Source organism: Anastrepha ludens, chromosome 2, assembly GCF_028408465.1.
Source record: "Anastrepha ludens isolate Willacy chromosome 2, idAnaLude1.1, whole genome shotgun sequence".
Taxonomy (NCBI): domain Eukaryota; kingdom Metazoa; phylum Arthropoda; class Insecta; order Diptera; family Tephritidae; genus Anastrepha; species Anastrepha ludens.
The window spans coordinates 133,086,296-133,113,100 of NC_071498.1; the positions used below are offsets into that span (position 1 = coordinate 133,086,296).

The 26,805-nt window shown below is 37.8% G+C and overlaps 1 protein-coding gene across 1 annotated transcript in view; it reads right to left on the reverse strand.

Moving 5' to 3' along the window:
* Positions 1-26,805, reverse strand: part of LOC128854986 (lachesin) — a 249,911-nt gene that overhangs the window by 64,300 nt on the left and 158,806 nt on the right. The window contains exons 8-9 of the mRNA XM_054089525.1: positions 13,501-13,887; positions 3,184-3,242 (exon numbers count right to left, since the gene is read on the reverse strand). Of these exons, the coding sequence (XP_053945500.1) occupies positions 3,184-3,242; positions 13,501-13,887 (446 nt within the window). The remainder of the gene's footprint in view (positions 1-3,183; positions 3,243-13,500; positions 13,888-26,805) is intronic.

Genomic DNA, 26,805 nt, shown 5'->3' on the forward strand with positions numbered 1-26,805 from the left:
TGGCAAACGCCCGAGTGTATTTCTGCCATTAAAAAGCTCCTCATAAAAAAGATCTGCAGTTCGGAGTCGGCTAGAAACTATAGGTGCCTCCATTTGTGGAACAACATCAAGGCGCATACAACAAATAGGAGGAGGAGCTCGGCCAAACACCCAAAAAGATTGAACGCGCCAATTATATACATATATATGTAATCTTTCTTGCCAAATTATGCGCTCCTTAATACTTTGGGTACATGCACTTATTTGGCCATGACGTTCTAATATAACATTCAAATGGTGGCAATATTTAACATCTTCATTCTCGTTTTCTTGAGAGAAATTTTCATCAGTTTGGAACAGCAAAAATAATTTCAGTATTGCGATGAACCTTATTTGGGATACACAGCCCCATACTGGCAGAAATAGAGAATTTATAGTACATGCCCAAAACTATGAAAGTAGTCTAAGTCAAAGTTAAAAAAAAAAAAATAGAATTTATCACACCACATTATTTTAAACTAAATTTATTTAATGTAATTTTAAGATATCACCAAAAATGAACCATTAGATGGCGGTTGTCATATCAGTGTTAATTACGAAAGTAGTCTAAGTACAAAATTTAAAAAAATTATATAAGCAAAACAGGTCAAACTTGCAGCAGTAGCAATTGACATGAATGAAAATTGTTCAGTCATCAAAAAATAATATTGAAACTAAGGCGAATCTATTAAAGGTTATGTTGGTAAATCAGCTGATATGTTTTTTTGCTTTCGCCGTGTCCATATGGCTGTCAGCTCGGAATGAAACCAGGCGAATTCATTATTTGTTTTCTAGTTTCCTAATACTTTGCTTTGACAATTAAAGGTACAAAACATTGTTGTTGGTCTAGTGCCGCCACCTTTAATGAATGCGCCTTGATCGAAACAAAAGATCACATTTTTTTGGTATCGGGTTAGTCCTTTTTACGGAATGATCGGGATTTGTTTAGAAGAAGAAATACATTTTCGGTAAAAAGAATATCGCAGCCTGATTTTATTTCAACGTAATCACTAGAAGGGTCAATGACAAAAAGAGTAAGTAATACAGCGGGCGAATCTGTCTCTTGGCAGAAAATACAATGGATGAAATTCTTATAAAATTATAAAATAACCTTACAAAATGTTACATTAAACATTTTCATATGATTTTAAATTCCACGTTTTGGCCCTGCCCCTAAAAGAAAAGGACCTAAAATATACGAAAATACTAAGCTACTTCCATTATGCACTACCACTAGACCAGTAGCGTAAGAAACATATAAAGATATTATGTTCCTATTACCACATTTCCCTCTAGTGTTTCAGGAACGTTTGTAGAATCTGACAAACGCGAAATGATAGGTTAGATTAGGTTGTCCTGGCTGGCTGAAAGCCAATACATAGACCTATTAGCCCTTAGTGGTATCAGATGGAGTTTGACCCCTACGTTTCCTTGTAGTAGGCTTCTTGTAATAAGCCTACGTCTATTGCGAATCTAAGTTAGCTCTGAAGCTCTAACCCCAAGACATATTCTACCCTCTCATATTCTAGAGCTCCTAAATATTTCATTCGGGTTCTAGCTTTCCCTCTCTCTAGTTCATTGGTTTCGTTGCTTGTGTGGCACGTAGCGCCGTCTTGTTGAAAATAAACGTTGTCCAGATAAATACAATTCAATTCCGGCCATAAAAAATCATTAATCATCTCTCGATAGCGCAAGCCATTCACCGTAACTGTTGCTCCAGCTTCATTTTCGAAAAAGTAAGGTCCAACGACTCTGCCGCACCATAAACCGCACCAAACAGTCACACGTTAAGGATAGAGAGGCTTTTCAACAATAACTCATGGATTTTCTGAGCCCCAGATCCGACAATTTTGCTTGTTGACGAAGTCACCGAGGTGGAAATGGGCCGATTCCGGATCATTTTCATGCATTTCAACGACCCAATCAGCAAAGACACGATGTTGTTGATGATCGGCCGACTTGAGTTCTTGTGTTAACTGGACTCTGTAAGCCTTAAGACCCAAATATTTATGCAACATACGGTGTAATGACGTTTGTGGAATGCCTGATTCCAAAGAACGACGAGAAATGCACAAACCTGGGTTTTCTTCAATACTTTCGGCTACAACAGCAATACTTGCGGCTGTTTCGGCTGTTCTTGTCCCAACAGCACAAACTTTTTCACCAATTTCTGTATTGCAGTCCAACAAGGTGCCTCACGATGACCCAGAAATGTTCGACTTTTACGAACCGTCTCTGCCAAATTTTCACCATTTTTATAGTGAGTTTTAATAATTTCAATGCGTTGTTTAAGCGTGTTTCGTTCCATTTTTATCAATGGCGTAGTTTCTACTTGTCAAATATCAAAAAATGACAGCTTCAAATGTGGCATCTACCGAAATAGCGGGGTATGCAAAATAACACCTGTTATTGGGAAACCCTTATAAGCTACCTGGGGGTGCCTGCTACACCCAAAATGGGTTTCCTGTGCATACTGAAGACTTAATGCGACTATGATTTAGGAAGAACTAAGTCACTTGCAACTGGAAAAGTGAGCCTTAAAATATTTTTTTTTTTTAATAAATTTAAATGTTCTGAATTGCAGTAAAATTTTTGAAATGAGAACGGCAACAACAAAACATATATAAAACTCGTGTTATAATTATTATTTTTCATAATTATTTCAGTTTAAGTATTTTCATTGAATTTATATTTGGTTTGTGTGTGTGTGTGTGTGTGTGTAAGTGTGCAGGTGTAGAATTTTAATTACCAGCAGCTGGCAGTAAGTTTCTTAAAAACTAATTTATTATCCTACTCGATTATGCATGCACGGATTTACATATTTAATTATGTGGCTTTGCATACTTGTATGTATGTGTAATGTATGCATGTGTATTTGTGTGGTTTCATTAATTTAGGCATACTTTGTCAGGCAATTATTTTAGTAATGATTAAATTCAATGGATTTTGCGAATGGCACTTAAAATTTATTTGTCGAATTATACATAACAAAGTATATTTAGGGCCATACAAATACTTGCAAATACATACATACATATACATTTATACATGTACACCACACATAACAACGGGTGTCTGTGCGATTATCGCATTTCTATCACACACACACACTTGCAATTATCTGATAATATTAAATGTTTTTATATTCAAATTCTCTCCACTTACCATTCGAAGATGTTGAGAAGAGGAAACTGTGCGTCAAATCACTCCAACCATAACGATTCCTGCAAATTCAAATAAGTATAATTAAAACCGAATTTAGCCATTACATATTTGTGCTTCGGTTGTTTGATTATTACGGCGCAACTCGCCCACAATAGTTTGCAATTAATTAGAGAATGAAAATGTCACCTACAAATTTTCTAAGGACAAATGATTATTTGCGACAACCGCATCAATTGCGGTATGCAACCATATAGCATGTGGCACGTTGCATGTAGCCCCATATAGCATTTGGCATGTGGCATGTGTCATTTGTCCAAGAGCAAATTACAATATTTGCATATAATTTGAAGGAATACCTGAATATCATTCAAGGGTATTTAGTTTTGTTATTGTTTGGCAAATAATAGTCTCATATTCATTTGTCGTAGAATTTTATTTTGATGGAACAACAATTATTCAAATATGCAACACCCTGGAGCTAATTTCAGAGTTGTAAACGAAACAAATAGAGAGAAATTAAATTTAATAGCAAGCCTAAGGGCTCTTCAATGTAGGTCAAAAGTTCGACGTATTTTTTTGTTTTTCAATGTCACTCTAAAGTCCCACAGTAACAAAATTTGTATGCCTCGACATATTGGAAACTGTTGGCGACGCACTTCATGAAGGGTATTAAGCATTTCCTTTCACTTCTAAATGCTACAAATTATTTATTCATAGCACAGCAGCAAAATAGGCGCTCAGCCCAAGAGAAGCCAGCTGACTATGGGCATAGGTATAACAATTTTGTAAATATGTAATTAAAAGGGGGTGGCTTAATAGAATTGCAATTGACTTGGTAGCTAGCGCATATTGCAGTGCGATGGCTTGGCATTTCCGTGCTAGGATTCCTATGCAGCTTGTGGTAAGAACAGTTTAGGCTATGCTCATAGCAACACGCCTGTTGACAGTTCGAATGTGTGGAATTTTTCGAACAACATCAGGACGTGCAGCACAACTAAGAGGCGAAGCTTGGCCAGAAAACCAATAAAAGGGTGTATATATACATATATTTGTATATAAAGGGTTTCGCAATAACATGTGATGAACCGACAACAAGCACAGACGTTTGAGTGAAACACTCAATACAGTATCATACAGAAGACAGGACGGTAGTGAATTAAAATAACACTTCTGCAAGCTTTCCGATGCCTCCTTTACTTTGGACCACCTATAAACATAGTGGGAATAATTGAGACTATCGGCGGTGTATAGCTTTCATACGCCTACAGGAGAGGAACCAGGACGCGGGTACCTGTTGTGTCTTCGGACATAAACGCAGCTCTACCCAGAAGTTATACTTTTGTGGTCCCAGGGTAGAACTAGCCGAGGTGGAGGATTGTTATAGTATTAGTGGGAGCGTGCCCCACATACCATCGGTGTGACGGCACCTCTGAGATGTTTCTGACATTTTGATTTCAACCTCCTTAAAACAAAAAAAAAAAAAAAATAATAATAATAATAATAACATGTGTTAGGTGTCAAACAGGAGAGGTTAGGTTAGGTCAGGTAGTGATGGTTGCGCAGAGAGTGGGCCCACTTGGACGAAGAAGTTTGTGATACCATTGCAAGAGGAGGAAAAGAGGTGAAAGAAAATAGAGGACGAAAGGAAAAGGGATGGGGAAGGTTGAGTGTTTGTGGACTACGAACGGTGACTAGTATGCGGTTGTGTTAACCTCTTTATGTTGCTGATGAAGTTCATCAGCAGGCGCAGAAAAGAAGTTAGAACCAAGATGCTTGCATCTTAGTCCCGTGAGAGCTGGGCAGCTGAGGAGTAGGTGCTGAGTCGATTCCACCTCATCCTCCATACAGCTGACGCAAAACGGCCTCGAAGTAATTCCGAGTCTCACGGCATGTATACCCCGCGGACAGTGGCTCGTGAGGATGCCTACGAAATTTGAGAGATGAGATTTTGTCATCCTCAGAATATTCCTCGAACGCCTCCTATCCAAACGTGGCCAGAAAGACTTCGCGACCGTACACGTTCGTGTACTTGCCCAGCGCTCGCTGAGTTGGTGCAAAGCCCATCCTTCCAGGAGTAGAGTGCAGGTTGTCAAGGGGATCCTGATCCTCTCCTTTCGCGGGCATACTACCTCACAGGTCCCTTGTCTGGCCAGCTCGTCGGCTTCGCAGCTTCCAGTAATGTCACTGTGACCAGGCACCCAAATTATCTTTATATCGAAGAATTCTGATGCAATCGAGAGAGAGACCAGGCATTCCCTGACCAGTTTCGAGTGCACCATAATAGAGCCTAGGGCCCTAATTGCCGCTTGGCTAGCGGAATAAATAATTACCTTCTGTCTTTACCCTACAGTTATTACGCAAGCAAGTAGCCTCAGCTGCTTCTTTGATTGCGGCCACCTCTGCTTGGAACACACAGCAGTGATCCTGTAGCCTGAATTTGAGTTTGATGGGGAGCTCTTTGCAGAATACTCCTCCTCCTACCCTACCGTCCAGCTTCGAGCTATCCGTGTACAGGTTAACTCGGCCCTGTCCCCAAGTGTTGCCGCCGGTCCACTCCTCCCTTGGTGGAATGTGGGTGGAGAAAGTTCCGCTTGGACTAAGCAAGGGCACACACTAATCCATCGACGGGGGGATGAACTCAAAGTTTCTGAGGATGCTTGAGTGCTCATACGTGAGATTCCGCTTATATCCCAAGCCTCTCAGTCTGATTGCGGTACGCGCAGCGGCAATTCTGCCTGCGATGTCTAGAGGTACCACATTTAACATTTCAGGTCAAACAGGAGAGATGATTAGTGATTTTTTATGACACGAATTGGATGGTATTGATCTGGGCAATGTTTATTTTCAACAAGACGGCGCTACGTGCCACACAAGCAACGAAACCATTGATCTTTGACGGGAAAAGTTTCCGGACCGTGTTATCTCTCGAAGAGATAATCACAATTTTCCACCGAGATCTTGTGATTTAACACCTTGTGATTTTTTTCTTTGGGGCCCGATCATTTATATTAAAAAATAGCATTTTTCTTTGAATATCAAAATAACACCTCTTATTCGAAACCCTTTTTATATGCAAGCTCTGCAAGACATCTCGATAGACCTGCCTATTAGTTAGACAGCATTAAGGGGGTAGTATGGTATTTTTTTTTTTTTAATTTTTTTTTTTTTTTTTTTTTTTAAATTATTCTATAACATCTTAAGATTATTGTGTGAAAGTTTGAAGTGCATTAGAGTAAAATTGACAAAGACACAAAGGATTAAGTATCTACCTCTCCAACCGGATTTCACGCTGTAAAAATCTTCACAAATCTTTAAACGCGTTTTTCTCACACTTGCCTTTTTTACGGTCGGTGTCCACTGTAGATTCATATCTACTGCACCGGTTCTTTTCAAATTTGGTTTTTTTGTTTCTTTACTTTATTCACGAGGTAATGACGTCGAGTTTTTTTTTTTTAAATTTTGTCATATTTTAAAACAACAAAGTTTTCAAGTGTTTTTTATGAAAAATCGGTGTTTTGACTTCAAAGCGCTTTAAAAAATTAAAAAAAAAAAAAAAAAAAAAAAAAAATTCGACGTTGTTACCTGCGAAACTTTATTAGCTGATGAAATCAATTTGGTTTTTTGATTTTAGTTGATCCAGTAATGAGTTCTGAGGGACACCGCAATAAAACTTTTTTATGAGACGTCCGCGAAGATTCGCTGCCACCAACTCATTTCTTCATAAAAATCAATGAAAATTTCACACAATATTCTTTAAATATGACTTTATAATGAAGGAATTTTAAAATTTTGAATAAATCAACTGTGTCGACAAAAAAAATTTCGAAAAATATGCTTGTTTTACACCGAATTAACCATACTACCCCCTTAATCTTTTCTCTTTGCCAAAATACAAAAATCTTCATTCACATGCATACAGGCTACGCTGGAGGCCATAAGATCTATTGTAACGAAATCATAAAAGTAAAGATTCCTAAAAAAATTTGTGCATTACTGGTGATGCTGGAACTTCTCAGTGTCAGCATCAGCCATGTGTTAGTATGTTAATATTGCGAACATATATTGGCCAGGTATGGAAAGATATTTGGACAGATAGCATCTTTAAATCCTCTCTATGTTAACTACTACGAAAAATTCACGAACAATCACACCAGTTCTAAAGCAACACCTACCCTAGGCTGTTAATAAGTTTTGCGGTTCGATAAGAGGGGGCGTTGCTACTGGCAAATTTTATTTTATTTTTTTTAGTTATGTTGGTACACTTACGCTCATATGAAGACGTATGTGTAGTTTTATTTCAGTCTGTCAATTAATCCTTTGTATCTAGTTTTCATTAAATGATGAGCTCAAAACAGCTGTGGAAGCGCATTTTGCAGCCCTTTGAGATTCTCACTTCAGGAATGGAATTCATAAATTAGAATATCGTTGGTGTATTCAAGTGTATTGATATTCAGAGGGTCTATACTGAATAAAAAAGTTTTTTTCAAACCATGAAATTGTGTTTTTGTTCTCATTGTAGCATCTCTTTCTATCTCTGTCATTACAGGAATTCGAATAGGGCATTATATTGAACTATTATCTCATTCTGGGAATGTACTTCAATAGAACTACCGCAGGTTCTGCAGAGAGGAAAATGAAAACACCAAACATGCACTGAAATCATTCCCTGCACTGATGCATAAACGGCACAAACTATTGGATAACAATTTAACAGAGGAGGAAATACATTTCACTAGACAAAAAAAAAATTAAATTTATTGAGAAAGTTGGTCTCAGAGAAATACTCTGAATCCACGATCTTTCAGGTCACAGTGCTAGATTTCCTCATAATTAAATAACTTGAAACCATTAAATAGGTACATATAGGTATAGACACCATAGTCGTTTGGGCACGTCACGTGAAATGGTTCAAAAAGTGAAGAAGCGACTTGAGCGAAATCCCTGAGGAAGTGTCAATCAAATGTGAAAAGAACTGAAAATATCTGACTGTAGCATCCGCCGCATACTGAAAAATGATCTCAAAGTCAAGCCTAACAAGATCCAAAAGGCGCATGATCTCACACCAAAGCAGCAACAAGTCAGACTTGAGAGAGCGAAGGAGTTGCTCCGCTTGGCCGACAGCGGTCAATTTTCGAATATTGTGTTTTCTGACGAGAAAACTTTTCAAATTGAACAATTCGTAAACTCCCAAAACGAAAGAGTTTATTTGATCGACCGTTCATACGAGAATTTGAGTTATTGATTGGCCACCAGGAAGCAGCATCCGAAACAGGTAATGGTTTGAGCTGCTGTAAACACAGATGAGCGCTCTCCAATCGTTTTCATCGAGCTTGGCGTCGAGGTAAATGCGAAATATTACCGGGAAAGTATTCTGGAGTTTACTTTGAAGCCATGGACGGGCAAACATTTCGGTGGCAGACCATCGACGTTTCAACAGGAGACGACACCGTCTCACAAAGCTCGAGTGAACCAAAAATGACTAAAAAACAGCGTTCCGAACTTCATAATGTCCACACAATGGCTCTCAAATTTTCCAGAGACGAATCCGATGAATTATTCTCTTTAGGACATTTTGTAGAGCAAGGCCCGAACAAAAAGATTCACCATTATCGAGGCGCTGAAAAAAGCTATTGTCCGCGAGTGGACCAAAATACCTGCAAGTCAGATTCGGGCAGCTTGCGATTCGTTTCTGGATCGTCTCAAAGCCATAAGTCAAGGCAAAAGGTGGTCATATTGAGCAAAAGTAAATTGATTCTTAATTTTGTACCATTTTCGCAATTTTTTTAATTTAAATTGAACAAAAGTAATTTTCCAAACCCAAAATATTTAATTGGTTGTACTCGAGTGCCAAACCCTGTATAATTCATAGAAGATCCTTTTAGAAATATTTGAATTAATTTAAGAACTGGAGGAAAGGTATACTTCCTGTGAAATATCCTTTCTAGTAAATAAATTTCACATTTTTTGGTAGCTCTTAGATGTACTGGATCGGAGTTTTCCTTTTCAAGCAAGCGGCCAGTTCATTGGGTGCGATCGAAGACGATCTTGGTATTTGCTGGTTAAATTTTTTATTTCCTCTTTTATTAAACAGGTTTTTCAGTCCCGTTGAATGTGGGCACTCGCCGTGTATCACGGAGGGTTTACTAGTGTGCCTGGGGTCTTGGACTGTAACCGTTGCAGAATTTCCCAATTTGAGTTTGATGCTGTGCTACACAGTTGGCTTCCTAATGCTTCCATCTGGGCAATGATTTGCGTTTTTCACGTAAGCCGTTTATTCGAATAAATGGTGTTTGGTAGTACCACATTGCGGGTTTGAGGTAAGGTTTGAATTGATTTGTGGGCAGGGGGCTCTCATTGTAGTAAAGGTTACATGTGAAGAATTATTTTCATTCACTTTCAAGCATCAGCTTCGGAGCCATTTGGGGATTTTATGCTGATTCGGAGTTTAGAAAAGGCTTTTGTGCGATCTGCTGCTGGCGTCCAAATAGCAGTGTCATCAGCAAAAGTACCAATTGTGGTAAAAATTATATACAAGATTTGGCCTAATTTTCGACCAGACTAAAAAGAACTTATTTCAACAATATTTCTGTTCAGTATTTTCTTTTTCAGTTCTCAAGTTCTTAAAAGAACACTCGTTATATATATATTGTATATATATTGTAAGGAACAGTTAGTACTCCTAGAGACTAACTCTGGCTCTCCATCTGGAGCATCGCCTCTAATTACACAAACTCGAGGTTTTCACTGTTTGACTTGTTCTACACAATTGAACGGCAGACAATGGCAAACCACCCGTTCGGAGTCGGCTTGAAACTGTAGGTCCCTCCATTTGCGGAGCAACATCAAGACGTACACCACAAATAGGAGGAGGAGCTCGGCCAAACACCCAAAAAGGGTGTAAGCGCCAATTATAGATCTATATATATAAATGTGAAAATCTGTCCCTATGTTCGCTTATAACTCGAGAATGGCTGAACGGATTTATCTTATCTTGGTCTTGAATTATTCGTGGAGGTCTAGGGAAGGTTTAGAAGGTGAGAAAAATTCGAATAATTGCCGGGAAAATGGTCAAAACGTGGACCCGGGTAACCTTCGGATGTGTATATACAATATGGGTATCAAATGAAAGCTGTTGGTGAATGCTTTAGTTCAGAGTATTTTTCATGCCGCTCCGTGACTAGGGTCTCGAGATAGAGACCAAAACGTGGACCCTAGAATGTGTTTGTACAATATGAATATCAAATTGAAGCTGTTGGTGAATGCTTTAGTACAGAGTATTTTTCATGCCGCTCCGAGACTGGGGTCTCGAGATATAGGTCAAAACGTGGGCCCGGGTAACCTTCGGATGTGTATATACAATATGGGTATCAAATGGAAGCTGTTGGTGAATGCTTTAGTTCAGAGTATTTTTCATCCGGCTCCGTGACTAGGGTCCCGAGATAGAGACCAACACGTGAACCCGGGTAACCTTCGGATGTGTATGTACAATATGGATATCAATTGGAAGCTGTTGGTGAATGCTTTAGTACAGAGTATTTCTCATGGCGCTCCGTGACTGGGGTCTCGAGATATAGGTCAAAACGTGGACCCGGGTAACCTTCGGATGTGTATATACAATATGGGTATCAAATGGAAGCCGTTGGTGAATGCTTTAGTTCAGAGTATTTTTCATGCCGCTCCGTGACTAGGGTCCCGAGATAGAGACCAACACGTGGACCCTAGAATGTGTTTGTACAATATGGATATCAATTGAAAGCTGTTGGTGAATGCTTTAGTACAGAGTATTTCTCATGCCGCTCCGTGACTGGGGTCTCGAGATATAGGTCAAAACGTGGGCCCGGGTAACCTTTGGTTGTGGATGTACAATATGGGTATCAAATGGAAGCCGTTGGTGAATGCTTTAGTTCAGAGTATTTTTCATGCCGCTCCGTGACTAGGGCCTCGAGATAGAGACCAACACGTGGACCCTAGAATGTGTTTGTACAATATGGATATCAGTTCGAAGCTGTTGGTGAATGCTTTAGTACAGAGTATTTTTCATGCCGCTCCGTGACTAGGGTCTCGAGAGATAGGTCAAAACGTGGACCCGGGTAACCTTCGGATGTGTATGTACAATATGGGTATCAAATGGAAGCTGTTAGTGAATGCTTTAGTTCAGAGTATTTTTCATGCCGCTCCGTGACTAGGGTCTCGAGATAGAGACCAAAACATGGAGCCTAGAATGTGTTTGTACAATATGGATATCAAATTGAAGCTGTTGGTGAATGCTTTAGTTCAGAGTATTTTTCATGCCGCTCCGTGACTAGGGTCTCGAGATATAGGTCAAAACGTGGACTCAGGTAACCTTCGGATGTGTATGTTCAATATGGGTATCAAATGGAAGCTGTTGGTGAATGCTTTAGTTCAGAGTATTTTTCATGCCGCTCCGTGACTAGGGTCCCGAGATAGAGACCAACACGTGGACCCGGGTAACCTTCGGATGTGTATGTACAATATGGGTATCAAATGGAAGCTGTTGGTGAAAGCTTTAGTACAGAGTAGTTTTCATGCCGCTCCGTGACTAGGGCCTCGAGATAGAGACCAACACGTGGACCTTAGAATGTGTTTGTACAATATGGATATCAATTGGAAGCTGTTGGTGAATGCTTTAGTGCAGTGTATTTTTCATGCCGCTACGTGACTAGGGTCTCGAGATATAGGTAAAAACGTGGACCCGGGTAACCTTCGGATGTGTATGTACAATATGGGTATCAAATGGAAGCTGTTAGTGAATGCTTTAGTTCAGAGTATTTTTCATGCCGCTCCGTGACTAGGGTCTCGAGATAGAGACCAAAACATGGAGCCTAGAATGTGTTTGTACAATATGGATATCAAATTGAAGCTGTTGGTGAATGCTTTAGTTCAGAGTATTTTTCATGCCGCTCCGTGACTAGGGTCTCGAGATAGAGACCAAAACGTGGTATTGAATAAATAAATAAATAGTATGAGAATAAAGAAATAAATAATATGAAAACCATATCTTTTCTGTTCTAAACCATATCTATTCTATTTTAGTGTGCCCAGCGAAGCGGGCCGGGTTTGCTAGTATACAATAAAAATGGGATAGGTGCTTTACTTATAACTGAATAAAGACTTGCTTGGCGCTCGAGTTTGCGATCTAACTTGGCGGTAGTCAAGCACCCAGCGCATGCGTTTTTCAAATGCCGGCATTCCGTATGCAATGAAGCTAACGAAATTAATGAAAATAACTCGAATGGTTTGAGCTTAAAATTTGAAGCTCATTTACCATATAATATTAATACTTATTCATGCTGCAAGTGTTCATAGTGGCTGGTGACTGCTTTTGAATACTGGCATAGGCCTGCCAACATATTTTCTCGGAACATATTTTCAGAAACACCACATATTCTATTATGCTTATCAGTCGTAAATATTTTTTATGATTTTATGTTTGCTGTAAATTTGTGTAGCATTCTGGCTTATCTCGTATTTGTGCCTGTTGCTGTGCCTGTCTTAAGCATTTCTATCTAATTCCGCGAACACTCATTCAATCGCTTGCGGGAAGTGTTTTGAAAATCTTGCGCTAAATCAACGCGCTACGCCAGTGATGCCACTCAAGTGTGGCATGTAGAAATGTACTTGATGTTATTGTTATTGTTGTTGTTATGGCTGTTATTGTTTATGTTGCTGTCATTGCGCAGTACTGATATGCGAAAGTATCGGTGCTCGAGCATTGCAAATTGTCAATGCGTCAAAGTGAAATCAAGTAAATTCTGCTGAGTAAGAGTTACTACACTCAATATATGTACAAGTATGTGTGTGTGTGCGAGTACAAGTATATGTGTATGCATATACGAGTGTACTTTCGCTTTGTTTTAGAGAAGAATGGAATAAATTGCAAAACGTCGCGCGCGTAGCATGACGCCAACGACACTTACAGCGCTTCGAAAGAGCAACAGCGGCAGCTTCAAACTCAGCAGAAAAAGTAGCTGTAATAGCAAAGCAGCTGTAAAACGACACGGAATACATTGGAAATGACAAACACAACAACAATGCCGGTATCGTAAACAGCAAAACATTGATTGCTATAATGGGAAATTGAAAGAGTAGCATAGGGAATAAGAAATGGTGAGAAAAAAACGAAAGCAACACCACAGCCACCCTCACAGCCCATCACCGAATGGGAAAGTAGTCCAAGACATAAGAAAGCATCAATCTTTGCATGCAACTTTGCAGCAAATGCAACAGATGATGGAAAGAGCAAACAATTGCGCGCGTATGCCGTTGCTTGCCTCATTGGCAACACATCTCGCTTACCTCGCTTGCACGGTGGCCTCGTAGTGTTGGTCCGGATCCAGGCCGCGTATCATATAGCTCATTCCTTGCGTGTAATGATGTGACAATGGCATCGCAGGCAGCACCACGTCGCGCCAATCGTTGCGACCCCAATGCATTACGTTGCCATAGCTGCTAAGACTGGAACCCAAACCGCTGCCGAGACGATGATTATGTTGGCTACCGAGCAGACCGCCGCCTACACTACTGACGCCACCGCCACCATACATCTGTAGCAGCGTTGAAGAGGATGAACCCGAGAGTGTATCGATGGAGTTGTCGACCTCATGTCCTTGCGGTAACCTTCGGAAGGATAATTTGTACTCTTCGATGGGTGTGTGCGAGTCTACGGTCCAAGAGATGTTGTATCTACAAAGAAGTGAAGAAGCAAAGAAAATGAGATGTTAATGGGAAGTGAAATAAAATATAAATTCCGCGAAAGTGCTATCTACGTGTGTGTATGTATGTGTGTGTGTGTGTGTGTGTGTGTACAACCATGTTGAGCACTCAAATGCTATTGTATGTGCACAAACTTGCAATCAAGAATGTCAGTTTATACGTATACACACACACACACATCCAAATACATATGTATGCATTACACTGCATTTGTTATTGTTGCTATTGCTATTATTTCCTACATAACAATGTCATTGTTGAGAAAGTGACTCAACGAGCTGGGCGAATGCGGGCAACAGTGAATTAATAAAGTGCGCTCGACTATTGGCGGAACGATAATGGCCGTCCAACGCCACAATAAAGATGCACAAGGGGCCAGGGTATTTGACTGCAGTATCAACATGTTGACGACGTTGCCAAGTGAGCCAGTTGTAGTGGAAGTCAGCAAAGTAAAGCGTCAATCCCACCCCAAGGCAAGTGGTTGCTAAGTTGGGGATTTAGCGTCCAGATAAGGTGGCAGCGGCAGTGTAATGCCAATGTTTGCGTTCTTAAGAAGTTGAAGTGCGAAAACAATGGCAGCTGCAGGCGGCCACATGGCAGTGCATTGACTTTGTTGCACTGGTACGCAAAATGACTGTGGGCGATCAGACGCACACATCTATGCATTTTCTGAGAACGTAAAACATTGCACTTGAATCGGCAAGTGCCCCAAAGGAGCAGCCACTTGCACTTGGGAGGGCTGAGCGTGCAAGGCAACGCTATATGTGCGAAGAAGCTGAGCGCATTTGTTGGTATTTGGATACTTTTGCATTTTTATTTTTGCTTCGTCACCAAGTTGTCCCTTAGACCCTGACCTTTGTTAGTAAAATTAAGTGGCATTTCGTATAGCAGAATTTAATTGGAATTCTTTCTAATGCGTTGAAGCAAGCGAAATCGATTGATTTAATGCTCGACGTTACACGGTTTACGAATATTTGATATCGCTGCTGCTTGGTTTACTTAACCTTCAGACATAAATTTGTTTATGCACCCTAATAAGATAGAATAATTTGCGAGAAGCACGGATTATGGTACATGTTGCACACACACTTACAAACTGCTTGGCATTTCAAGCGCATATGATTGAGAATGCAATCAACCAAGCGTGCGATTACCTTCACGCACTAAACCGAGAAGAAGTTAACGAACTCATTAAATGTGTTGAAAGCGCTAAAAAAGCGCTGAGTTGGAGTTGTAAATTGTACAGCTAAGGGTTATTGTTGTGCTTGTTCGCTGCTCGTATTGCAGTATTGGTGGACTTTTATGCCACATAGTTGCACTGGAATTGCGATTTCCATTGTTGTTTGCGTTCTCTGTTTTTTGTTTATTTGTGGTTTTTTTTCTTTGACTGCTTACTTGCAGCTTGCAGACAATGACACATCACACGCGCTCAACCATAAACGTCAACATTAAAATGCTCCAGTTTCTTTTTTATACGCCACTGACAGAGTTACTTATACGCCCTGTTGGGCAATATGCGGTTGGCTGCATCAGCCGCTTATTGTTACCATCGTTGGCGTTGTTGTCGCCTTCGTCATGGCATGTCATTGCCTTTGTCATTTTCACAATTTCAATGTGTTTGAGTGTGAAATGTGCAGTGTACTTTGCGATTTGCAAGGAATTTCATGGCAAGTGCACTCGCTGCGTTGATCATTAGTCTAGACGCTAGACAACTGGCAGTGTGGCTTTTGAGACAACAATGTTTTGAAGTCGGAAATACGACAAAGTAATGATATAATATATGTACATATACGCGCCTATGTAGGTATGCACTAGCGACTTCTACGTTGTAAATTCGAAGTTGACTTCAAAGATAGTTTTTTTTCCGCGATATGGAAATTCGATATTTGTATGTTACTTTTTTATTGTATTACTTGTTCATTAATATGTTTTTGAAAAAGAAATTCAGTATTTTCTCGGTAGATGGCTGTAGCGATTGATATTGGCAAAGAGAAAATACTGTACTTTTAACAGTTTGCTTTGATAAAGACGAAAATGCAAGCCACCCCGCTGAAATTGTGAATGGTGTTTATGGTGCCGATTCTGTAATAGCTAATTACGTGCAATTTTAAGGTGGGAGCCTGTTTTAGGGGCTTCGAAAAATCGCTTTTTCGTGGAGTTTTTTGGGAAGGAAAGAAATATTCAATTGAAATGAAACTTTCTGGTTTTATAGTTATAGATTTCAGCAGTCTGATCAAATTTTTTCATTAAAATATATGTCATATTATGCCTGGTACAAGCATTTTGCCGAGGCGCCTCGAGTGTGCCTGTGTCGTGCGGCGGAAAAGATGCTGGTCGCGATTTTCATCAGAAACCAAAACCCCAAAAAGTTTTGTATTTTGGTATAGTATAACTTCTAGTTAAACCAAGAAAATCAAAGAAAAAGTGAGAAATTCAACAATTTTTCGCTAATTAAAAAAATAATAAATTTTGGAAAATTTTGAAAAAACAAATTCACTTCAGATTGTTTGAAAATTGGGTTAGTCATAACTTTCTTAAAGTTCCTTAGGCTCAACTACAAAAGAATTTAATTCCGATTATAATGTTAACTCGTTTCAATAGGACGTTTAACTTTTTTCATATCTTTCCCGCCAATTAGGAAAAATCGCAAAAATAAAAAAACCGAAAAGTCGCACTTCGAGCGATCCGGTCGCACGTATACCTGCTCGACGCTTGCTCACAATTTCTTCTGTAACTCCGAAAATATTTTGAATTTGCTTCTGAAATTTTCAGGACACATTCTTGAATAATAAAAAATAAAATAGTTAATGCAAAAAAAATCGATTTTTTGAAGCCTCTAAAGCAGGCTTCACCTTTAATTTACTCGACTCCGTTCAGGCATTTCTGATGTCAAAAAAAAAAATGTTGATAAACCCAATAAAATCAGAAAAATAATCGAAGTTGTCCAGCATCTCAATATCCGTAGCATCGCCCAGAAGCTAAGGATCGTCCATAAAATAAATCATTTGCGCAAAGCTGGATTTAAAAATAAGCTCAATGTTTGAGTGCCACACTAATTAACACCAAAAACATCACACGATCAAATTTCCAGCTGCGAAGCTTAGGCCAAACGGAATGAAATCGACCCATTTCTCAAACGGGTGATTACTGGAGATGAGAAAGAGAAAACATACAACAATATTGTGTGAAAACCGTCGTGGAAAAAGCGTGATGAAGCAGCTCTAACGGTGGCCCAACCAGGACTAATGGCCCGGAAGGTTTTACTGTATATTTCGTGGGACTTGAAATGAATCATTTATTATGAGCTGCTTCCGTTTGGCCGTACACTAAATTCAAATCTTTACTATCAACTGGACCGTTTGAAGCTAGCGATTGACCAGAAACGACCAGAAATCGTCAACAGAAGCAGTGTTGTGTTCCATCAGGACAACACAAGACCCCACAAGTCTTGGTTGGGAAGTTTTAATGCATCCACCAAATAGTCCGGACCAGGCACCAAGCGATTACCATCTTTTTCTCTCTGTATAAAATTTGCAGAGTGATGAGAAATTGATATCTCCTCTCTTCTTGCGTTAATTGGTTTCATTGCGTAGGCTTATATAAAAGTCTTTGTAATGCCAATGCTCCAATTCTTAGAGCTGTGCCCTCTTAAGCGCCTTATACCAAAAATAATTCTTTTTTGATTTTTTTTTTAATTTTCCTTAATGGTACATACCCTAGTTAACATACAGACCAGGCATAAGTAAATTTATAAAGTAATGAATGTGGACTAATTATTAATTAGCTTATTTATGCGTTGCCAGACGACTTTGGTTAAACAAATCACCAAGGCGTAGGCTTCACTAGTGGTTACATACACCATCCGTTTAAAAAAGTAACAAGAACTTTAAATTTTTGTAAGTTTGAATTCTTGGTTGTAAAAAAGTTTTAAATGCAAAAGTTAGGCTATAAGAACTTCGCGAAAATCAAATTTATGATTGGTGCAAAAAGCTTGGAGTGGGTAGGTTAAGAATACGTGAAGTAATTAAAAAAAAAAAAAATTACCAGAAAATCACCAAGTCAGCACCAGGTAGAGAGAAGCGAACATTGCTGTCAATTTAACTAGAGAGTTATTTCTATCTATACAAGAGTCGTTTGAAAAGTCCTTGCAAAGTCAGAGAGATGGCACTACAGACATATATAATATAAAGGCTTTGTTTAGTTAGTAGCATTTCTTGGAAGAACACACACCAAGTTCCAGCTAGATCGGTTTATTTCTTTGTACTTGGCCTTTGCTTGAATCGGGGAAGTCTAGTGTCGAGTCCTTTTCCACCGCGAAAACGCACCAACTCACGTTCCAGCAGTTGTGCTCGCACGATTAATGGAAATGGGGATGGAATTCGTTTCATATCCTTCTTATTCACCAGTCTTTACTCTTTTGAAACCATCGGACTACTATTTGTTCCCCAATTTGAAGAAACGGCTAAAGAGAAAAATACTTTGTTCAAACGCGGAAATGACAGCAGAAACGAATGGCTATTTTGCAGACTCGAACAAACCCTATTAATCGGAAGGTATAAACAAACAAAGACATCATTGAACGAAGTGCATAAGCCTAGAAGAAGACTTTGTCGATAATTAGAAAGGATTTCTCCCAGACAATTAAGTAGAATTTAATTTTAGCACGGACTTTTCAAGCGACCTTCGGATGAGCGAGTGATCGAAATATAAATTCTCCTAAAAATTAGTGTATTTGTTGAATTAAACTGAAAAATTATAAAAAAATAGAACAGTTTTTAGTTTATTCAATGGGGAGTATTTCGTATAAAACTTCCAGTTCCTTTAACTTTTTTATAAAACCGCGATTTTTTAGCTATTATCGTTTAAAGCAGTTGGTTTAAACAGCTGACGCACGTTTCGGGGTTTGTTTCACTGTCAAACATCTTCAGTTTGGTCTATAATTTAACCACGAATCGTCTTACAAACGAACAACGATTGTAAATCATTGAATTTTATTATAAAAATGAGTGTTCTATTAAGAAAGTTTAAGATCCACTTTTTTATCGAAAAATTGTGTTCAGCGACGAAGCTCATTTTTGGATAAATGGATACGTAAATAAGCAGAATTGTCGATTTTGGAGTGAAGATCAGACAGAAGAATTGCAAGAGCTACCAACGTATTCAGAGAAGGTCACAGTTTGGTGCGGTTTATGGGCTGGAGGTATCATTGGACCGTACTTCTTGAAACATGCTGCGAATCGTAACATAACTGTGAATGGTGAGCGCTACCGGTAAATGATATTCAACTTTTTTTTGCCCAAAATGAAAGAGCTTGACTTGCATGGCATGTGGTTTCAGCAAGATACACACAGCACGCGTAACAATAGACTTGTTGAGAGACGAGTTCGGTGAACATTTTATTTCACGTTCGGGACCTGTCAATTGGCCACCCAGATCGTGCGATATAACGCCTTTGGATTATTTTTTGTGGGGCTATGGTAAAGCTCACAGCTATTCAGACAAGTCTGCTTCAATTAACGCATTGGAAGACAACATTAAAGCATTTATATGTGAGATACTGGCCGAAACATTGGAAAGAGTGTGCCAAAAGTGGACTAAGGGGATGGACCATTTGAAGTGCAGTCGTGGTCAACATTTGCAGGAAATAATCTTCAAACATTAAATTATATGGACTGTACTATCGATTTAAATAAAAATTTCTTGCATTTTTTTGAATTTTATGGGTGTTTTTTGAAAAACTTTCCTATAGTTTTTAAAAACTCACCCTTTATTTTTTATCTTTTATGATACAATATACATATGTACTTTAAAAACCAACTTTTTTGGGAAAAAATTATATATTCGTGAAAAAAAAAGACGCTTTTTGTCAAAAATTTTTAATTAAAAATACAACTTTTTTCCCAAAAATTTTTAGTGGAAAATTATAACTTTTTTCACACCAACTTTTTTTTTTTTTTAATATTTTATGCTGAAAAATTAGAAAACAAATTATTAAAACTATTCAAGGTTAAAAAAAACTCAAAATTAAAACTTTGTTGTTTTTTTTATTTTTTTTAAGGTTTTTCGACACAAATTTACCAGCGTTTAGAAGAATTGACGTCAATGTCCTTAGTACTTGGAATACTTGATATAGAATGGACTACGAATTTCAGCAAAATATTTCATTTCGCCGCCGTTGAAGACTTATGTAACCGAACGCAACAGCCACTCAACAGGCAACAGGTGACCAATGCGCTTTTCGATACTCATCTTTGGTTATGTCGCATCATTTTTTAACTCACTGTGGATATGTAGTATCATTTTTTTCAAATTACGTTCGAGAACGCAATGATAAGCTTGAAGTTCTTATACAAATCATCTGCTATCTATTTGTACGCCACCATAAAATTAAAGAAGAAAATTGTACCAACGCCTAACTGTATGCAACAATTATCTATGTGTATACGTCTATACTCGTATGTGTATTCATAACTTCTTGAATTGATCTTGATTATTGTACTACACTCAATTTCTAATAATGAATATCAATACACTTAGCAATACTCAATTAGTTTTATGTACACATAAATTTATTGGCTATTCTAATACTAATTTATATTAAATGCGGAGAGCAAACAAGCCGCCTACTACTTGAAGATTTAAGCGATAAGTTTTCGTTCATTAAATAAAAGAGACATAAAAAGAGACAGCAAAAGTAAAAGCCGTAAACATATGCTAATTAATGGATAAGTGTTCGTATACAAAGTAAATGGAAAAACATTTCAGCCCAGGATATTTGTAATTAAAAGTTACTCATACGCCACCCAACACGAGCGCTCAAGTGCGCAAAAATTGTAAGTGGGTGAAAGTGATACATGGATAAATGCCTGTAATGCCGTTTGAACCCACTAGGAAAAATTTGTGTGATATAGTGCGAATTTCAGTTTACACCATATGAAAAATATATTAAAAATGAGAAGTTGAATACTGCAATTAAGGAAAGGGAGGAACTTTTCTCATGATATTTGTATTTCTGAATCCTATATGTTACAATATAAAACATAGTTTAGATAATTTTATCATCAGCGAATTCCCAAAGAGAAAATACAGAATAATTATTTATTAATTATTTATGATAAATACTCGACACTAACACCAACACGAAGCGATCGTAGAACTATGATAGACGTGCTGACGGGACATAGCCCAGTAGCAGCGTATGCTTATAGGTAAGATAAGAATCTCGGACAGCGAGGAATGCAGTTTAGGGAGCAGGTCTCAAGGTAAATATTTGCGTGCTGCGTTATACAAAAGAATCTTAGAAGTATCTGGCGGCACCACAGTTTGATGGAATGGAAGATATCTTGGCAGTAGTTTGGAAATATCTCTTTCCATCCATGTCCATGCGTGTGGACTATTCAAAACACAAAACTAATGAACTCCATCTGGTATCGCTTTGAACCCAACAGGTCTATGCGTGTCTGCAAATCAACCAGTTTAACCTAACCTAATCTATTTACGAGGACTTTGGGTATGGATCGGTTCGGATATGGAAATTTTCATATAAATGAGGCGGTCGTAAACATGTTGATTAGTGGTTTAACTGCATTTATGGGATTTTTAGTACTAGAAAGCCAAAAGTAAAATCATTATTACCCTGACCTTTGGTTTTCAAGTACTTCTTCTACCAGGATAAGAAGAGATACTATGATTTAAATTAAATTAAGAAATCTTAAGTTGTGCAGGCAGCAAATTTTTAATTGATTCAAATTTGACCAGCAAGTTTTTGACACAAATTTAAATTAATTGATTTAAAGCAAAGAAGGATCTGGAAAAATACAAAATTTAGCAAACTTTTGAATCAAATTTATATTAATTGATTTAAAGCAAAGAAGGGAAAAAAACAAAAATCTACTACTACGTAATGGGAGCTTGCTAAGCTACGGAAGGTTTTAGAGGAGTGTTCAGAATATATTACAGTGGCCTGGCGAATTTGACCGAGATTCTGCTAAAATGTAACTTTCATCGAAAAAGTGGCCGAAACGCTGTTAGAATGGGTAAAATCGTATAAAAACTGGATGGTGTATGTCTTTGAAAAGTTATTATTCTGCGACGAAGCTGAATTTAAGTTGTTTTAATTCGATAGAATAGTACAGGTGAGATGTATACTGGACGAATGCTTTTCTAAAGTACAGTTAGAAAGGGAAGCAGTCATATTATTAGTGAGAATTTTACTAGTGGTGATGTTATAGCCCAGACTGAAGCTGGCGCTAATCGGGATTAAATAATTAATTTGGGATTACCTCAGAAATTAAGTGAACCTTAAGCGAATTGAAAACTAGACTTGATTCTCATAACTTCCATTGCCGAAATATAACAGTTAATATCTATTGTGAATGGAAAATAATACAATTTTAAGGAGAAGATCAAGAAAGACTGGAAACAGTCCCAGTTTACAATAACAGGTTTGAAATTACATTAAGTGTTTTGTTATTCGAATTTGAGCAATTGCAATTTAAGATTTTTTTAATAAATAATTGTTTCTTAGTATCAGGGCTGCTAATACCCGTATTTTTTGCCTGTGCTCCATCTTTTACTGACTAAACTATCCAATAAGAAAATCCACTATTAACTAATCTACGTAACAACTGTCTACCACACTTCCATTTTAATCCGACAATTGGACGGGATAGAAGGATTACCAACTGCTTACAAAAAGATTTTGAAGAACCATCCATTTCCGTCCAAAGAAGATTTCCTAACACATCTTGCGATTTTCATCAAATCATTACACCAACGTGGCAAGAACTGGTAGATATTTTTAAATTTTTGTGCTTAATTTATTACTTTATTGAGGGGGAAAAACTGAGAGAATTTTTTATTTTGAAATGAACTACATATTGAAATTGAAATTTGAAAAGGTCGAGCCAAGGAGCACCAGGAGATTTGGTGGCTCCTAAAACATTCAGGCTAAAGAGCCCATTGCATTTAAAACTCTCGAAAGAGGGTAGATAGTGAAGAAGGGAAGGAGAATAGTATCAGAGAAAGAGATAGAAAAGAATAGAGGCTGATACAAAGGTAGTTAGTCCTGTGAGAATTTTCCAGATTCTTTGGCAAATCTGTAAATATCCTCCAGCTTGAGAGAACGCATCTTACTCATTCTCATGACATCGGAACCCAATACTCGTAGCCTTGTTGCTCTAGCAAAGGCAGGACACTCACAGAGAAAGTGCTCAGTGCTATCCGCCTCCTCCAAGCATGACAGGCATACTGGGTCCTCGATGATTCCAATGGTGGTCATATGCTGGCCCCATGGGTTGTGTCCCGTAATGATGCCGGCCATCAACCGAATATTTTTCCTTCTAAGTTTTAGTAGGAAGTTTGACAGTTTTCTGTTCGGACTTGTCACAAAACACTTTGCAGTTCTGCAGCGTTCTAGACCGGACCATCGCTTTTTATGTAAATTGCCTACATACTCGCTGATCCAATTCTTGATTCCTGCGGAACTGATTCCGATTATTGGCTCTGGCCCCTGTGGGGGCACCGCAAATCCACGGTTGGCCAATTCGTCGGCAATTTCGCTTCCTAACTACATATTAATACTCATATTTAAGTGAATATACAATACACAAATTTTTTTTTAAATAAAATAAAGCAAAAGCAAATAAAGCAAAAAGCTACAGCTGCTCAAACGAGGCGCCTTTAATTTGGGCCGTGGAATGTGCAAGCTCTTTTAATCAACTGAAATGAACCAGACAACAATTTTTCATTAAAATAAGTTATTACGCTTTGCATTTACCTATTTTTAACAAAACCAAAAAAAAAAAAAAAATTTAAATTGGAAGTGAAAAAGAAAAAAAAATTGACTGCTTTTTATAAACATATCGATCAAAACAATATTTTTAGTGATAATTAATATAAAATTTGAGGTACACGCAAAGGCCAATGATTTCAAGAATAACCCTGTAAAATTTGAAGTTAATGTCTTGATTACTGTTTGAGTTATATTCGACAGCGCGGAAAAAACGTTTTCGTTTATTCATCTTTGGTTCGACGCTCATCAATTCACTGACTGTGTAGGGACTTCTTAGACTTTCTATTGGGCTTAAAACATTGAAAAGATATTCTTTAGATTGTAAACGAAATTTTAAAGTAAAAAAAGAAAAAAATGCTAGAGAAGCTACCCCCTTAAGTCAACAATTTACTTAATCATCAGCAAAGGCAATAAATTCCAATATTCCTTTTGTCTTTTGTAGTTTTCTTAGCAACTTATTGGCAACGATGAATTTGGGTGGAACCCGATATGAAACCTATCGGGAACGTCTCGTATATCATAAGGTTGCACATAATGTAGCAGGAACCTAAAACTCTTTCTGAATTGGCCCAAGTATTTGAATGCAAGTGGTATAATGAAATCACACCATCACTTTTGCAGAATTTGGTTGGTTCGATGCCCAAGATGCTTAATAGGATTCAAGCGGACATAAAAAATAAAGAGGGTTTCATAAAAAAACGAAAAAATATATTAAAAAGTCGTGGTTTCTTGTATAAATGATGGAAAATAAAATAAAAGTAGCAGCGCACTTCGATCTTAAAATGTAAGATAAGAATTTGTAATGAAAAGAAGAGAAAAAAAACCTTATTTTATATTTGGTTTGAACTCAAACCAGCGCCACAGAGCCCCAAGCTGTAGCTTTCGTATTGCGCCATTGTCGTCACGTGTGAGTGCAGTCATTATTCGCATTTCCTACTGAGCTTCGTTACTTCCAAACTTGGAAGATGTGACTCGAAATTATCCAACTAATACCCAGTTGTACGTCATGAAACCAAATACGCAATGCTACTTTTACAGATTAGTCGCACAATTTGATGCAGGGCATGTTATTCATCTATGTGAGTATGTGTGAGTTTCGCCAGTATATGTAAGCACTTTGTGGAATCGACCGAAAATCACAATATTGCCAATATGACGCGTTGCAGGCTGGCGCTTATGTAGCACATGGACAGAAGGAGGTGAATAGCAAGAGCCAATCACAAATTGTGCCTATTCGTAAAAGTATGCCAATCAAAAAGTTCTAGAGCAAGAAATAAAAATGATTATTTACAATTGTGAAAAACCAAATTTGGCAGACAGCAAAAAAAGGGAGAAAGTTCAAATGGCGACTTTGACGCAAAGGCAAACAATGAACGGGCAATGGCAAAGGTCGCCCGAAGATATGCATGAAATTAGAGAGCAACTTTTGTATGTAAAGAGTTTGGCATGTATGCGAAAAAATTTGTATCTACATTGCATATACATAAATTATAATATTTAAGTACTTGTGAATGACAGTTGCACAAATTCGCACAAATGCGGCAAAGAGCAGCACTGCACACATTTCCTTCCGTTGCCAATTTCTTTCTCTTGAATGACTGTGCTGCCTTTTTTGCTTTTGAAATTTTTCTGGTGTATATATAAGTGGGTATGTGTGTTGGAAACTTCACTAAAGCTTTAATATTTTGTATGAATTTAAAAATAAAAAATAAATTTTTTAACCCGTTCCTAAAACTCTCTGCATTGCAGCTATAAGGCGGGGGAAAACGCGCAAATACTCGCAAATAATATAGTTGTTTGTGTGTTCTTAGAAAGTCTCTTACCTATATATTTTGCGTTCACTTTTATAAAAAAACTTGCTTAGAAAAACATTTCATTTCATTTCATTTATTGCCCAAAATCATTTCAACATAGGAGTTTACAAAGTTATGATAAAATTAGATTATTTAGCATTATCCTAACACACATTTGTATTTATCCAGGAGTTTAAAACTTATTTTTCTTTTGATTATACAATAGGTTATCATTATTATTTGAAATGTATTTGGCATAATTTTAAAACTTATTTTTATTCTCCCAAAAAGGGCTTAAAAACATACCAATGTCACAGTTATGAAAACTTTTTTAAAGCAAAAGGTATGTCGTCTCTATAAAAAAATATTATTTTATCGAATACTTTTGAGGCTTTCATTAAATGCATCTATATTTGATTAAGTTGCAATTGCTCATAGCTAAGGCTTTACACCTCTGCCTATTCTATTCTTTTTTATTTTTTAAGATACAAATCTAACGTATTTTTAAACATTCCCTATTACACCCGTCAAAAGCGGAGCACGAAGTATTGCATTGGCAACTAAGTAATTGCGGATTTCATTCATAGATGGTTCCAGATGAATTTTTAGATTTGCAGACGTAGTACAAATATAAAACACATTTTGTTATTTGATAGTTGCCAACTTAGCTGTCAATCAGTAAAAAAAAGTTTTTCGATCGGTTGCGTAGTTTTCGTTTGGCGTTCGTTGAAAAATGGAAAATCAAAAGGAACATTTTTGTCATATTTTGCTTTTTTATTTCCGCAAAGGGAAAGCCGCATCGCAAGTTCATAAAAAGTGATGTGCTGTTTATGGCATCGAAGCTTTAAAAGAACGGCAGTGTCAAAATTGGTTTGCCAAATTTCGTTCTGGTGATTTTTCACTCAAAGATGGAAAACGCTCTGGTCGGCCAGTTGAAGTTGATGACGCAATAATCGATTCGGATCGTCACAGTATAACACGAGAGATTGCAGAGAAACTTCATGTATCACTTACAGGCATTGAAAATCACTTAAAACAACTTGGCTATGTTCAAAAACTCGATACATGGCTTCCTCACGAACTAAAAGAAACGCATTAACAGCTGCGATTTGTCAAAGAAACGTAATGAAAATGATACATTTTCCAAACGACTGATAACTGGCAATGCAAAATGGGTTGTTTACAACAATATCAAGCGGAAAAGATCGTGGAGCAGGCCAGCTGAACTAACTCCAACCACATCAAAAGCTGATATTCATCAAAAGAAGGTTTTGTTATCAGTTTGTTGGAATTACAAAGGAA